Source organism: Gallinula chloropus (assembly GCF_964237585.1).
Source record: "Gallinula chloropus genome assembly, chromosome: 3".
NCBI classification, from domain to species: Eukaryota; Metazoa; Chordata; class Aves; order Gruiformes; family Rallidae; genus Gallinula; species Gallinula chloropus.
The window spans coordinates 101400441-101413254 of record NC_140087.1 but is presented as its reverse complement, the minus strand read 5'-3'; the positions used below and the strand labels follow the sequence as shown (position 1 = coordinate 101413254).

The 12814-nt window shown below is 43.6% G+C and overlaps 1 protein-coding gene across 1 annotated transcript in view; it reads right to left on the bottom strand.

Moving 5' to 3' along the window:
* The window catches only part of ERICH1 (glutamate rich 1), a gene marked incomplete at its 3' end in the record, with an annotated part of 150922 nt that extends 138426 nt beyond the window's left edge, over nucleotides 1-12496 (bottom strand). The window contains exon 1 of the mRNA XM_084261167.1: nucleotides 12383-12496. Within this exon, the coding sequence (XP_084117293.1) occupies nucleotides 12383-12404 (22 nt within the window). The 5' untranslated portion in view covers nucleotides 12405-12496. The remainder of the gene's footprint in view (nucleotides 1-12382) is intronic.
* Nucleotides 12497-12814: the final 318 nt, after the last annotated feature.

The window sequence follows — 12814 nt, the reverse complement described above, 5'->3', positions numbered from 1 at the left end:
AGCTTTGGTGGGCACCTGGCCAGCCAGGGTCAACTCACCACATATGCACATGGCTTCGGAAAGCAATACACCACCAGCTTTAATACATTCCTTCCTTCACATGGGGCTCTCCCTGTCTCTTATATCTATGCCTGAAGCAGCAACCCAAAACAATGCCTGCTTCTGGAGTGTGTGAATACTGAAGAAAGCTTTCTTCCACAAAAATCTGTTTTACTTAGGAACAAGTATCTAGATGAGCAGTGGTGATAGATTCATTTCAGCAAAGGTCTGGTTTAGCTGCCAACACCAAAGCAGTATACAATCTTAGGGGCTGGAGTTCTCAGCAGACATGGAAAGCAGCAGCTGGGTGCAGAGCTCGCTCTCTACTGCCTGCAAATCTTTCACATCTCTGTCAGTGCACCTCAGCACTGCAAACTCATCTGTTAAGATGACAAGCAAGTCCCAATAACCACAATATAATGCAAATGAGCAGCAGGAACACCTAGGCATGGCAAGATCCCTGTTTGGAAACATGAACTTCAAGCCTTCCAAAGCCAGTGGGTAGCACTGCAGCCCAGCAGTACACCTTCCTCAAGAGGACAAAGGTGGCTTCATTAGAGAGCAGCTGGAAAAAATGACTGATTTAGTCTGAGCTATCTGGAAGCCCAAGTATATTCTACTTTGAAAAAGAAAATTACTAGAAAAAATCCACCTGCAATCCAAAACCTTTTGTACAACATTGTCCTGTGTATCAATGAACAAGGAAATTCGGCTCTGAGGAGTATCTATCCTGCCATGTGCAGCAGCTTTACATGCTCCAAAGAAGTACTCTGCTTTGCAGTTAAGAGTCTCAGAGCTGACCTACCAAAACATTTTTCAGATGACAGGGATGCTGTTTCCTCAGGGTTTTATTGCTGCAATCACTTAAAAAGAAATCCAGGAGCACTGGCTTAACCACAGGAGGTTGGTCTTGCCTGATGCTACAAAGCAGCTTTCCTTTTCTATATAAAACTCTCCCTAACCTGAGGTCTTTGGCACTATACAGCATCAGCAATCAGTCCATCTGGTAAGAACTGCTCAAACTCTTAAAAATAACTACCTCTGAACAGGAGATTAGCAATAAAGAAAACTCAAGGAACAATGTCTACTACAAGAGACATATCAAGCCTACTGGAGTTCCAAAATGGATAAGACTTGCTCTCACCATCCCTGTACCATAGCCAAATACATACAGTTAATTGTTGCTGTTGTTTTCCAGTCAACATAACTGATGGAGAATTTGTATAGATTCATGAAGTCTTTCAATAAACCAGCCTGCAAACACTTTTCCACTTTTTGTGGCAGCCTGATGTTTCTTTTTAAGACGACTTCAGAAAAATGCAAGGGAGACCACATAAAGATGAGGGATACACTATCTGGAGTCAGAACCAAGGAAAATTGGCATATTTACATACAGCATTAATGTACAAGGTACAAGGGACTGAATTTAATATATTCTACTGGGTACCTTTTTGAGGACACTCTTGAAAATTATATTCACATATTACAAAACCTGGTGTTCCAGTCTGGAAGAGAAAGCATAGTTTCAGGGGAATTATCTCTGGAACTGAGCCTGTAATCGAACAGGAAAGAAATGTGAACAGCAATAAGGAGCCAATTACAATAAAGAAAAAAAAAAAAAAAGAAAAAGAGATAGCCTCATTGCATAGACTACTGCAAACGTATCTCTCCTCTCAGAACAAAGCAAAGCAGTCTCCAGAACTAACAGATGAGAAACTGGAAGTGAGAAAGGAAAGCAGATAAGCTGAGGTTTAGGGGCCAGGAATGGCAGCGACACTGATGCAGCTGAAAACAACTGAGACTGTTAGCATTAGCTCTGCCTTGCTTTTAACCATCCTTACTTCTCCACAAAATCTGGGACAGCAGATAGCAATCCAAGTTTTATAGGGCATAAACCAGGCAATAATTAAAGGAAGACTTCACCCAATTCACATTAAGTCCTTAAAAACTACTACAGCAGCTTATCATGGCTCTGTTTCTCTGAACACTGGTCACACAGTGACAAGTGGAGGAAGCTCTAAGACTCTAGGTTAGATGATCACAGCCCAGGGACCACCATACATTGCAGTTCTGTGTTACCAGTACATAAAAATGCCCCTGGAGAACTCAGAATATTAAGATGAGATTTTGCTCAGCTTCCTCACAGAACCCCCCCTAACTTCAAGTTTTTCACATAAAGCGTAATTTATCTTACTGTAGCGGCTAATAGGAGAAGTTAAAAAAGGCAACAGTAGAGGATTTTAATCTGTAGAGTCACTGTACTTTCATTCAAAGTATATTTAAAAACATGAACATTCCTCACAGCATTATTAAGAGCTTACACGGTGAAGTATATAGCTTCCGTACACTTCTATAGCTTAAAAAACCCTACTGTGGTCTTGTGTAAATACCAGATGAAGGGACCAGTTGGCATGTTTCCACAGTTCATAGAATCACAGACTGATTTGGGTTGGAAGGGACCTCAAAGACCATCCAGTTCCAATGCCCTGCCATGGGCAGGGACACCCTCCAGTGGACCAGGTTGCCTAAAGCCCAATCCAGCCTGGCCTCAAACACTGGCAGGGAGAGGGCAGCCACAACCTCTCTGGGCAGCCTGTGCCAGGGCTTCACCACCCTCACAGGGAAGAATTTATTACTAATGTCTAAACCAAATCTACCCTCTTTCAGTTTAAAGCCATTACCCCCGACCTATCAACAACCGAAAATAATTATTGCCATTGGAAGGGAGCTACAATGATCATCTAATCCAATTGCCTGGAAGTTTTCAGTAGAAGACTTCAAGTCTACTAGACCTACAAATGTGAAAGGTTTACTCAAAACACAAAACTAGAGTATGTAAATTTGTTATTTAGATTTCAAACTGAAACAAATTCACTTTCCAGACAAAAACATGCAACACTACCAAAATAAGCAGCCTGTAACTGAAAGCACTGCATGTTCCTACTGTGCAACGAGCTGAAGCAAGATCAGAAGACATATGACTCCAGGAATTCCTCAGTGACAAAAGGGAGACAGTATTTTCAGAAATGAGAACAAGCTATAATACCTACCAATCTAGTTCCATGGCTAATTCTTGACAACTCATGTGTAGAAATAGTGAAGTGCAAATAAAACAGAAAATCGAAAAAGCACAAGGTTTCCATAGTTTGACCTAAACAAAGTATAACTCCAATAAATAAGAGTGCAGAACACATGCTGGCTAGTAATACACATTTTGAACATCCACAATCTTTCTTTGTAAGAACAGTAAAAAGCCTCTTTCAAATAACAGCATTGTTTGGCATCTATGTATTAAACGACACCACTTTCTTATAGACATGAGGAGACTACCCACAAGCACACATGTGCCAACATGCTGTGATAACACTGCAGACGTATAAAGGTTCTCCTGGGGTTGACAGCATGGCTTAAACCTCAGTTAAGACTGCAGACTGTAACAAAAGCATGCTGAATAACTGAACAATTAAAATTCTGAACATCAAAAGCGTTCCTGTCCAGCTGAGTGTAGGAGGCAACAGTTTCCTCAAAACCATTTCCAATGCTTGCCACGCACCTCTGGTTCCTTGCCCCACGTGCTGTAAGCACCCCCACCTCGGGTCTCAGTCGGTTGCCTTCTGCCTACTCAAATGTAACTTGGGCAGAGAGAGTAAGTCACATAAAGAGTGCTGAGCACACTAGAACTCTGTGAAACTTGTAAGTTGCCCTACTTGGTCTCTCTGCTACAAACAGGAGAATTTTCAAAAAAGGAATTTCTTCAGAAGCCTTCCCATGTGTAAGATGTGCTAAGATGCTATTTCTGCTAAAGCAGAATAAAAGACAGCACAGCAGAACAGAAGAGGATGGAAAGACCAGACGGAATGATAATCCACATGCGGAACATATGGACAAGGCTTCATTAAAACCTCCAGTTCATCTCTGCTGGTACAGAATTACTCTCCAGTATTCAAAAAATGTAAATTTTTGAAGCATCTTTTATTATGTAAATATCAGATCTCCTACAAAGGCCGTGACAGGACACTAACTTTACAAAATGGTCATAAAATTAGGGTTGGAAGGGACCTTCAGACATCATCTAGTCTAGTCTTAAGGCTGAGTAGGATCAACAACAGAAGATTACTCTGGGCCTCATCTAGTTGTGTATAACCATACCTTTGCCTGTATAATCACCTCATCCCTAATCATGTTTGGACAGTCAACTCTTCACTGGAGATGCTCAAGGGAGCCACTTAAAAAGAGGTGGCTCCTGAGAGAGAGGTACCTGAATTTCATTAGGACCCAATGCAAAAGGGTATAAAAGCTTTTTAATTTTAAGAGACAACTATATACAAAAAATGTTAGCCAGATTGCTACTCTTACCAGCTAGTGGGTGGTAGACTGATGGTAACTTCTGTCTAGCAGCTACTATCCATTCCCTTAAACCATTCCCCATGAAGCTTACTTGCCCTTTGACCATATAGGATAGAACCCAGAAGACCTAAACCATGAAACTCATTCTCAAGGAGTTACTCAACTGGCCAAACTGGTGAACAAAGATCTTTACTCTGTATATCTGTTCTAAGACACAGTGGTTTTTGGTGCATGGCTCCATAAGTCTCAACAAGATTAAGGTACCTAGCTTGTATTTCAGACACAAGGGGCAAAATTCAGTAGGCATCATTACTGCAAACTGTACACACATGCAAAGCATCATACTCTGTTTACACAGAGACCTTGTGCATAAAAGAACACCAATTCTGCTGACAAGCCACTGGTTGTCCAAGATGCCAGTACTGATGAGATTGCACTGAGTACAAGTCCTCATTGTAAGTTAATGGCAATCAATACACAGGGTCTCTGAGGATATTTATTACTTGATATCACGTATCACTGAATCATAATCTTAACATGATTTTCACAACACAGGTAAAGCCACACACACATTGATTCTCAACAAAAACAGAACCTCCAACCACCAACCCCTCAGGAAAAACAAACCCTAGAACCATTGATAAAAGTGGCAGAGGCCAAAGGCTTGAATCAAGTCAAGAGTGCACATGTGGACACACACACACACACACAGTCTAACCCTGAGAGCAGTGACTGGCTATTTAAACACCAGCTTCAAAAAACCTTTGAGTAGAGGTCACGCAGCTACAGAGATTCCCAGACTTGAGATACCAGTTCAGCAACTACCAACAGATTAAAAATCAAAGCTGAAAACGGAGGCTTTAACTACAACAAAGTGTTCCATGGCAGCTGAACATGGTATCATTTTCCCACTCCCCCTCATTTTTATACAATTTTCCCATTTCCAAAAATGTTTAGGCTGCAGAGAAGTGAGGAAGAGAAGAATGCAGTGACATGCAATTACATTCTGTATAGCCTGACAGATCAGATCACTGTACAGATGTATGTTATATTTAAAAAGGGATGCTCTTGAACAAGTCAGGAGAAAAGGAAGAATGTAATTTTCCTGCTACCAGCTACGTCAGCTTTGTCAAGAGTGACATACTTCTATTCCACCATAGATAGAGTGTGTGCAAACCAAAGCACTGCCATGGGAATAACAAAATTGATCTTTCCAAAGGTGGGGAATAAAAGGGTGAAACATGAAGAATTCTAACTGTAGTCAAAAAACAGTTTGACATGCATAGGAACAGGAAGCCTTCAACTTTACAGCACTTTCACAGCCTGCAAGCAATCCTTATCCTGCAGGTGAAGCTGTAGTAACAAGCTCTTACATGGGCAGCTAAAGGACAAAACGGGACTAAAGTATGGACTGAAAGACGTGCTGCTGAAAACTCAGACTGAACCTGAGGACCTCTTGAAAGAAGCACTTCTGGACAAGCACAGAAGCTAACATCTTCTGAGATCTTGTGTTTGATCAAATAGGAAGCTATTCTGCAGACCACCTACAACATTTTCAGTTTTCATACTTCTAACTTCACTGCATCCATCTATAAATTTATAGTCCTTTTTTCCAAACAGCACTGTCATTCTCTGAAATTCTTTAAGGAAGATATCAAGTAATTTTTCAGCTTCAAATTTCAGGCTGAAATTTACTTGCACCTTAAGGCCAGAAAAAGCACTAAGCTATCCTGCCTATAGGACTGGAAGACGCAATTTTACACACTTGTCCACACCGAGACGAATAACTTGTGTCTGAATACTTCTAATATATTTCAAAATACTCTGGAGGCCCTTCAAAAAGTAGAAGAACTAAACAGTTCACATTAGTAGTTTGTTGTTCGGTTTAGGTATTTCCCCCCCTCGTGCTTTATCACCCATGGCACAGAACACACAGCATGTTTATTACTCACATCTGAAGAGCTCGAGTATTTCTGGAATCCTGTATTACATAGTAATTTGTTCCCTGTGAAGATCTCCCTCCAGGTTAGAAACCTTGATTCCAAAGAAGAGTCTTTTGGTCTGAAAAGCAGACTCTCTCAGCCTCATATACCTTACTTTTAACTACCTGCTTCTGCAAAGAAAGCACTTTTTTTGGACAAAGGCTGCTTGCCCCATTTCCCCCCAGAGCTATTATCATCTGGGCCAGCAGATGTTGAGGAGGGTGGGTTGCTTGGTTTTGGGTTTTTTTTTTTTTTTTGGAACTGCAAAACTCCAGAGTTAATACTGAGTAGGAACACCATGGTGAAATACTGGTATCACAAATTGGTTATTTTTAACTTGATTAGCTCCTTACACAGTCTACCAGCCTCATAAACTTCCCTCATAAAGGGAAAAAAATTGTAGTTTTTGACAGAATGTCTACACGTAAAGGGAGGGCATACAGTTCTCTTTCCTAGTTTTACAACTGATCTCATTGACATTCCATATAACATACACCACCAGAGCTCTTACTCTTAACCACCAGAAAAAAGAAATCCCACATATTTGATTCCTGAACAGTATAACAGAAAGATTTACTTGTATTCCAGGTCACATGAATTTTGAGCTTGAACTACTAGGTATCAGCTGTTTGAATCTCCCTGAAGTTGTTAACCAACATGTCCTGGGGAGGTGCAGAAGAAACTCAGGTGCGCTACCACTTCTAATCTCGTGTGCAATACTAACTTTAGGGTATCAAGGTTTGTCTCAGGACCTCTGACATTATTCTCATTGAAACAGTGTTCTATGTCCCATTAAATGTTACAATCAGATGCTAATTCCCTAGGTTTTACTCCTGCCTTATTATTACAGTTAAAGAACTACGTAGAACAAAAGACTCCAGTTTTTTGCTCTAATACATCAGTCCATAAAACGTGGCCCCATTTATCTTTTCACCTAGCACTAATTTTTAAAATATACAGAAAACCACTTTGTTATCCGAAACTCGGTAATATGCCATTCTCCTATCTTTGAGGCAACTTTTGAACAAGAGCAATTTATTTCAGTATATACCACGTATCAGTAGGTGGTATATATAAAGAATGAACGTAAAAGGTATATACAGTGATTACACACCCCACATTTACATATTCCCCTAAATTAAGGGGAGTGCACCCAGGCCAACAAACACAGATCCAAACCAGTAAGCTATTCACTATAAAAAGCAGGTATTTGTTTTCTCTTAGCTTAGACAAAACTGAAGCAGCTTCACCAAGAACGATCTGTGCCACACTGCAGTTTCAAATGAGTAAGACTGGCGTTACATCTGTCACCAAATTCTGCATGACTGTAGTTCAGTAAGACTGACTAATAGATCGTGCCATCCTGTCTCAACAAAGGCTTTAGAGATCTCTCAGTAGGCCACCTTAATTGCAGCCACAACCTCCTAGACATCTAATAAACCCGACATGACACAGATAAGCTACAAAGCCACCACAATGAGAACATCAGGATTTTGTTCCAGCTGTATGTAAGAACTCTCTCTGCCTCACAGCGAAACTCAGTAAGATGTGAAGTTCTACTACAGTCCTGGAAAATCAGAGCACCTGAATTATTTCAATTTGTGCATGTTATCCATTTCTCCAATCATCTTTCACCACACTCAAGAATACATTTCTCATACAGCATCCCTTACCTTGATCTTACCTAGCACAAGCAGGCCTTACTCAAAACATCTGAAGTTATCTCACCTACCCTTGCTAAACAAGCTCACAATATTGCAGGGGTTGGAAGGGACCTCAAGAAGTCCAACCCCCCTGCCAAAGCAGGTTCCATAAGACATATCACACAGGGAGGTGTCCAGACAGGTCTTGAATATCTCCAGAGAAGGAGACTCCACAACCCCCCTGGGCAGCCTGTCCCAGTGCTCTGGAATAGGCTCAACTTTGCTCTACACTGTTAATAACAACAATTCTGACTACTCAAAATTGGGCCAAATGCAAATCATGGCCATATGGAACCTCCTCCCCCACCCCCAAGACACATTTTTTGGGGGGGGAGAGAAAAAAAAAAGCTGCATACTTATAATATCACTGGTCAACAAGACCAGACCCCTGCCAGCACCCCTGTAAGCTTTCTAAATTTCAGAAAGTTTAAACCTTACTTCAACCTAAAGAACTCTTACTCAGATGCAAACAGCATCAGGCTTGAAGTTAACATCTAAACTATACCATATGTGGGCTAAAGTTATATGTGGCATATGCTGGGGGTAACAAGGTAACACAAATAGTATTGTTAACAGAAGAGCTGAAAACAGTAAAAAAAAGTCCTTCAGAGTTCAGATTACCGGACAGAAAAAAAATCTGGAAATTTGAAAAAAGAGACAGCGATATCCCTCTACTCATATACAGCTAAACTGAAGATCAATATACTAGTATCTACCAAACCAACCATGAAACTGGCATGGCTAATATCCCTGAACACACAGGCAAAAGTTCAACAAGACAGCACATCATTTAAATTTTATTTAAAAGGCATCTCCATAAATTCTTATTATATAAAATATGAACACAACTTAATGTCTACATAGCCTTCTTCAGGGAGTATATATATTACACTTTGCTTTGAATATTTGATTGTATATCCAGCAGTTTCTGCAAGTGTCCCTACATATATGAAACATTATACCAATTACCCCATCACTACAAACTACTAGAAGTTTCTTTGAGAGAGAATTTTTCTTTCCAGTGATAAAGGGAGTTTAGTTTAAGCAAACTTCTAGAGAACAGTTTTCAATCTTTGAACTAAAGGCAACTGAAAACATAAGGAAACCACATATCGCCTACTGGAAATCATCTGTGTTGGTTTGGACTGGCACAGAGTTAATTTTCTTCATCACAATTGGTACTGAGCTGCGTTTTGGCTTTATGCTGAAAACAGTGTTTCTAACACAGGGATGGCTTTGTTACTGCTCAGCAGAGCTTACACAGAGCTAAGGCCTTTTCTCCTTCTCACCCCACCCCTCCCGTGAGTAGGCTGGGGGTGCACAAGGAGTTGGGAGGGGACACAGCTGGGACAGCTGACCTGAAGTGACCAAAGGATATCCCATACCATAGGACATCACGCTCTACATATAAGGAGCTGGGGGAACAGGAAAGAAATTGGGGAATATTCTGAGATGCACTTGTCTTCCCAAGTAACCATTACATATGATGGACCCCTGCTCTCCTGGAGATGGCTGAACCTGCCTGCCCATGAGAAGAGGTGAATAAATTCCTTGTTTTACTTTTTTGTGGCTTTTGCTTTACTTATTAAGCTGTCTTCAGCCTTTGAATTCCAAAAGCAGTGTCAGGCATCAAACTCCATCTCTAATTAACACTTCCCTTACTGATAAGCATACACTGATGAAAGATACATCTACCCTGAAAATTGGGTTCTATCTTTTTTTCCCCTTCAGAAAAAAACCTGTAAAAACATACTTACACAATTAGAAGGTTGTTCTTAAATATTTAGGGAAAAAAAGTCTTGCTTTTCTGCAAGAGTTTAGCTGTTCAATGTCCAACATGGCCATTTAAAAAACAAACAATAAAACCCTAAAACTAAGGAACTGTGGTCTCATTTCAATTCCTATTCCAAGTATGAGCTTCCTGCCAGAAACCCATGTTCTTTGACTCACAGAGTGATGAAAACATCACTCCACAATGCAATAATGTCACTGTTTAAAGCCTTTTGTTACTGTTACTAATGACCATCAGTTGGCTGCATTTGATTTTCACTTTAATCTGTCAAATAGGTCTCCTCTAGTACTACTAGATCATCCTTTGTGAGTATACTACGTTTTGAGTAACTTTGCACTAGCAATTAATGTCGATACTGCATACTATGCCTGCACCAATATCCTAACTACCCTTTAGCAGCTGGAATGCCACACTCCAACCCTTCACCATAGTGATACCTTGGGGCTGCACAAACTGTTAAGACAGATGACCACTGCTTTAAAGATGCAACTGTTGTTGTTTAATGGCTATGAATTATGAATCCGGTCATCCCAGTGAGAATAACCCTTCTGTTAGTAACACTTAGAATGACAACTGCTAGTATCTCTAGGCCTGTTGCAAACCATTGGTACACGATCAACTAAAAGACAACAAGCCCCACGCAACTCAAAAAAACTTTGCATCTTCTGTTACACCTCTCCAACCCTATCCAGGCAAAGTGAAGTGCATTTCACTTACCTGCACTGCCAGCTTACTGTCTTTCTGCTATTTAGATTCTACTCACTGACAGTTAAACTCATGGCCTACAAACAGACGACAACCTCATTTATTCTGTATTATGACCCAGTTCAATATGAAATAAGAGTTCAGTACAAAATAAGAAGCTTCAGTGTTCACTTGTAAAGCAAAAAACAGTCCATCTTCTGCATCTTCAACCTACTGCTACACAGAGGAGCAAAATATTCTCTTTAGGGTTGCATCTAAACCTTCTTTTTCAGCTCTTTTCTGACACACATGTTTTTAAAAGAAACATATATAGTTCTACATCACAGAAAGTCAACAGCTTCCATATATACATACTATCAGCCGCTGCAGCTGATCAGGTAAGGTCGTAAAGTCTTCCAATTTTGTTATTTCATCTCAGGTGACCATATGGCATCCCATCAGCCTTCTATTCCTCACTGTATTTCCTTCCCATTGTTAAATCATCACTCCTTAACATGTCTGAAGAAAACTTATGTGATTTCTAACCTTACACAGTAAAGACAGTCACTCAGCACTGTATTAGCTTTCTCTTCTGCCCTACAAAAACTAGTAGTTTGATGTTTGACTTTCAGTTTTAAAAAAACTTGAGTGCTTTGGTATTTGTTTCATCCACTCTCAGCTCTAGAGTCATGTGTTTGTTTACAAGTCAATTAACTCACTCTTCCCAACTCACTCTCTCCCAGAAGATAAGAATTTGTAACTCTCTGCCTAACTTCGAAGGAAGTCACACTAGAAGTAGAGTACTTCATCAGCCTTCTCCACTTCTGGCAATGAAGCTGCATCAAAAACACTGCTCTCTTTTTAAACTTCCTTCAAAACTATCACTAGCTGCAGTCGGCCATCAGATACCTTAAACACTGACCCTCGCTGTCTGGTCCTACTCTCAACGCTGCTATCCTCCCAGGAAGGAACTGTCTGAGAACTCAAGAGCCAGCCACGAAGTCACCACAGCAGGCAAGCATCCAGCTCTCCTGTAGCTCTGCCATACCCAAACCCCTCTTAAGGGCAAGATACCAGCTAAACACCACCTGTACTTCCATTACTGCGTTCTTCCTGTACAAAGCCATGTCTCACAACACGTAAGGGCAAAGAAAACGGACTCAAGTTACGCTTGGCTAGAGAAAGGCTTGTCCCTTTGCAAGCACAGTACCGCTGTCATTTTAAAAACGGTGCTACCTCACTTTACCTAAGCCAAGCTGCCCGGTGGCTAACAGCGAGCAGACACGCACCCACGTTCACACCGAGGAAAAAGACACTCGTCTTGAAATACCCCGCGACGGAGCAATTTAATTTACCGCCCCCAGCCCCGGCGGGGAGCGCACAGCAGGGACGCTCCCCGCCGCCTCCGGCCGGCTCTCGGGGTGGAGCAGAGTTCCGCGAAGGGCTCGGACCGGGCCGCTGTGTCCCCCTTCGTCCTGCGCGCCCACCGCCCCGCCCCGGCCCTCCCCGGCTCCCTCTCAGGGCCGCTCTGCGAGGGGGCACCATCGAAGCGGCCGTGGGCCGCCCGCCTCCCGCTCTGCCGGGTTCCGCCCCCGGCTCTGCCCCCACCTTCAGCCACAGGGAAGCGCGCCGAGGAGCGGGACACGCAAGTCCCGCGGCGCGGCCGTGCGGGGCCGCGGCAGCACGGTACGCCGGCCGGGAACGCGCCTCAGCCGAGGACTGCCGCGACGGGGGCCGCTAACCTCCGCCCCCAGGCTCCCCGTCCCCAGCCCCGAGGAGCAGGAGCAGTGACTCCCCCACTCCACACCTCCTCGCCCAGCCCGGCCTCGCCTTACCTTCCCTCCTGCTCAGGGCCATGGCCCCAGGCGCACGGGCAGGCCCCCCGCAAAGCGCCCGACCTGCCCCACACCGCCAGCAGCTCCGCGACCGCCCTCCTTCCTGCTCGCCGCCGCGCCTGTCCGTCACGGGCCTGGGGGCGCACCATTGGAGGAGATGGCGGCAGGGGCGTGCCCGCGCCGCCGGCTGGGAGCCGCGCGGCCCCGCCCCGCTCGCCTGCCGTGGCCGGCGCGGTGCCCGCGTGCTCCGGCAGGGGGAGCGCGGCTGCGCAGAGCCGCCGCCGGCGGGAGCGCGGGCGAGGGTGCGCACGCGGGCAGCGGGGGGGGGGGGCGGCGCGCGGCGGGCGGCCCCGGCTGCGCGCGGGGAGCGGGCGGCGGCGGCGGCGCCCCGGCGGGGTGAGTCGCGCCGGGGTGATGCTGGGCGCACGCCGC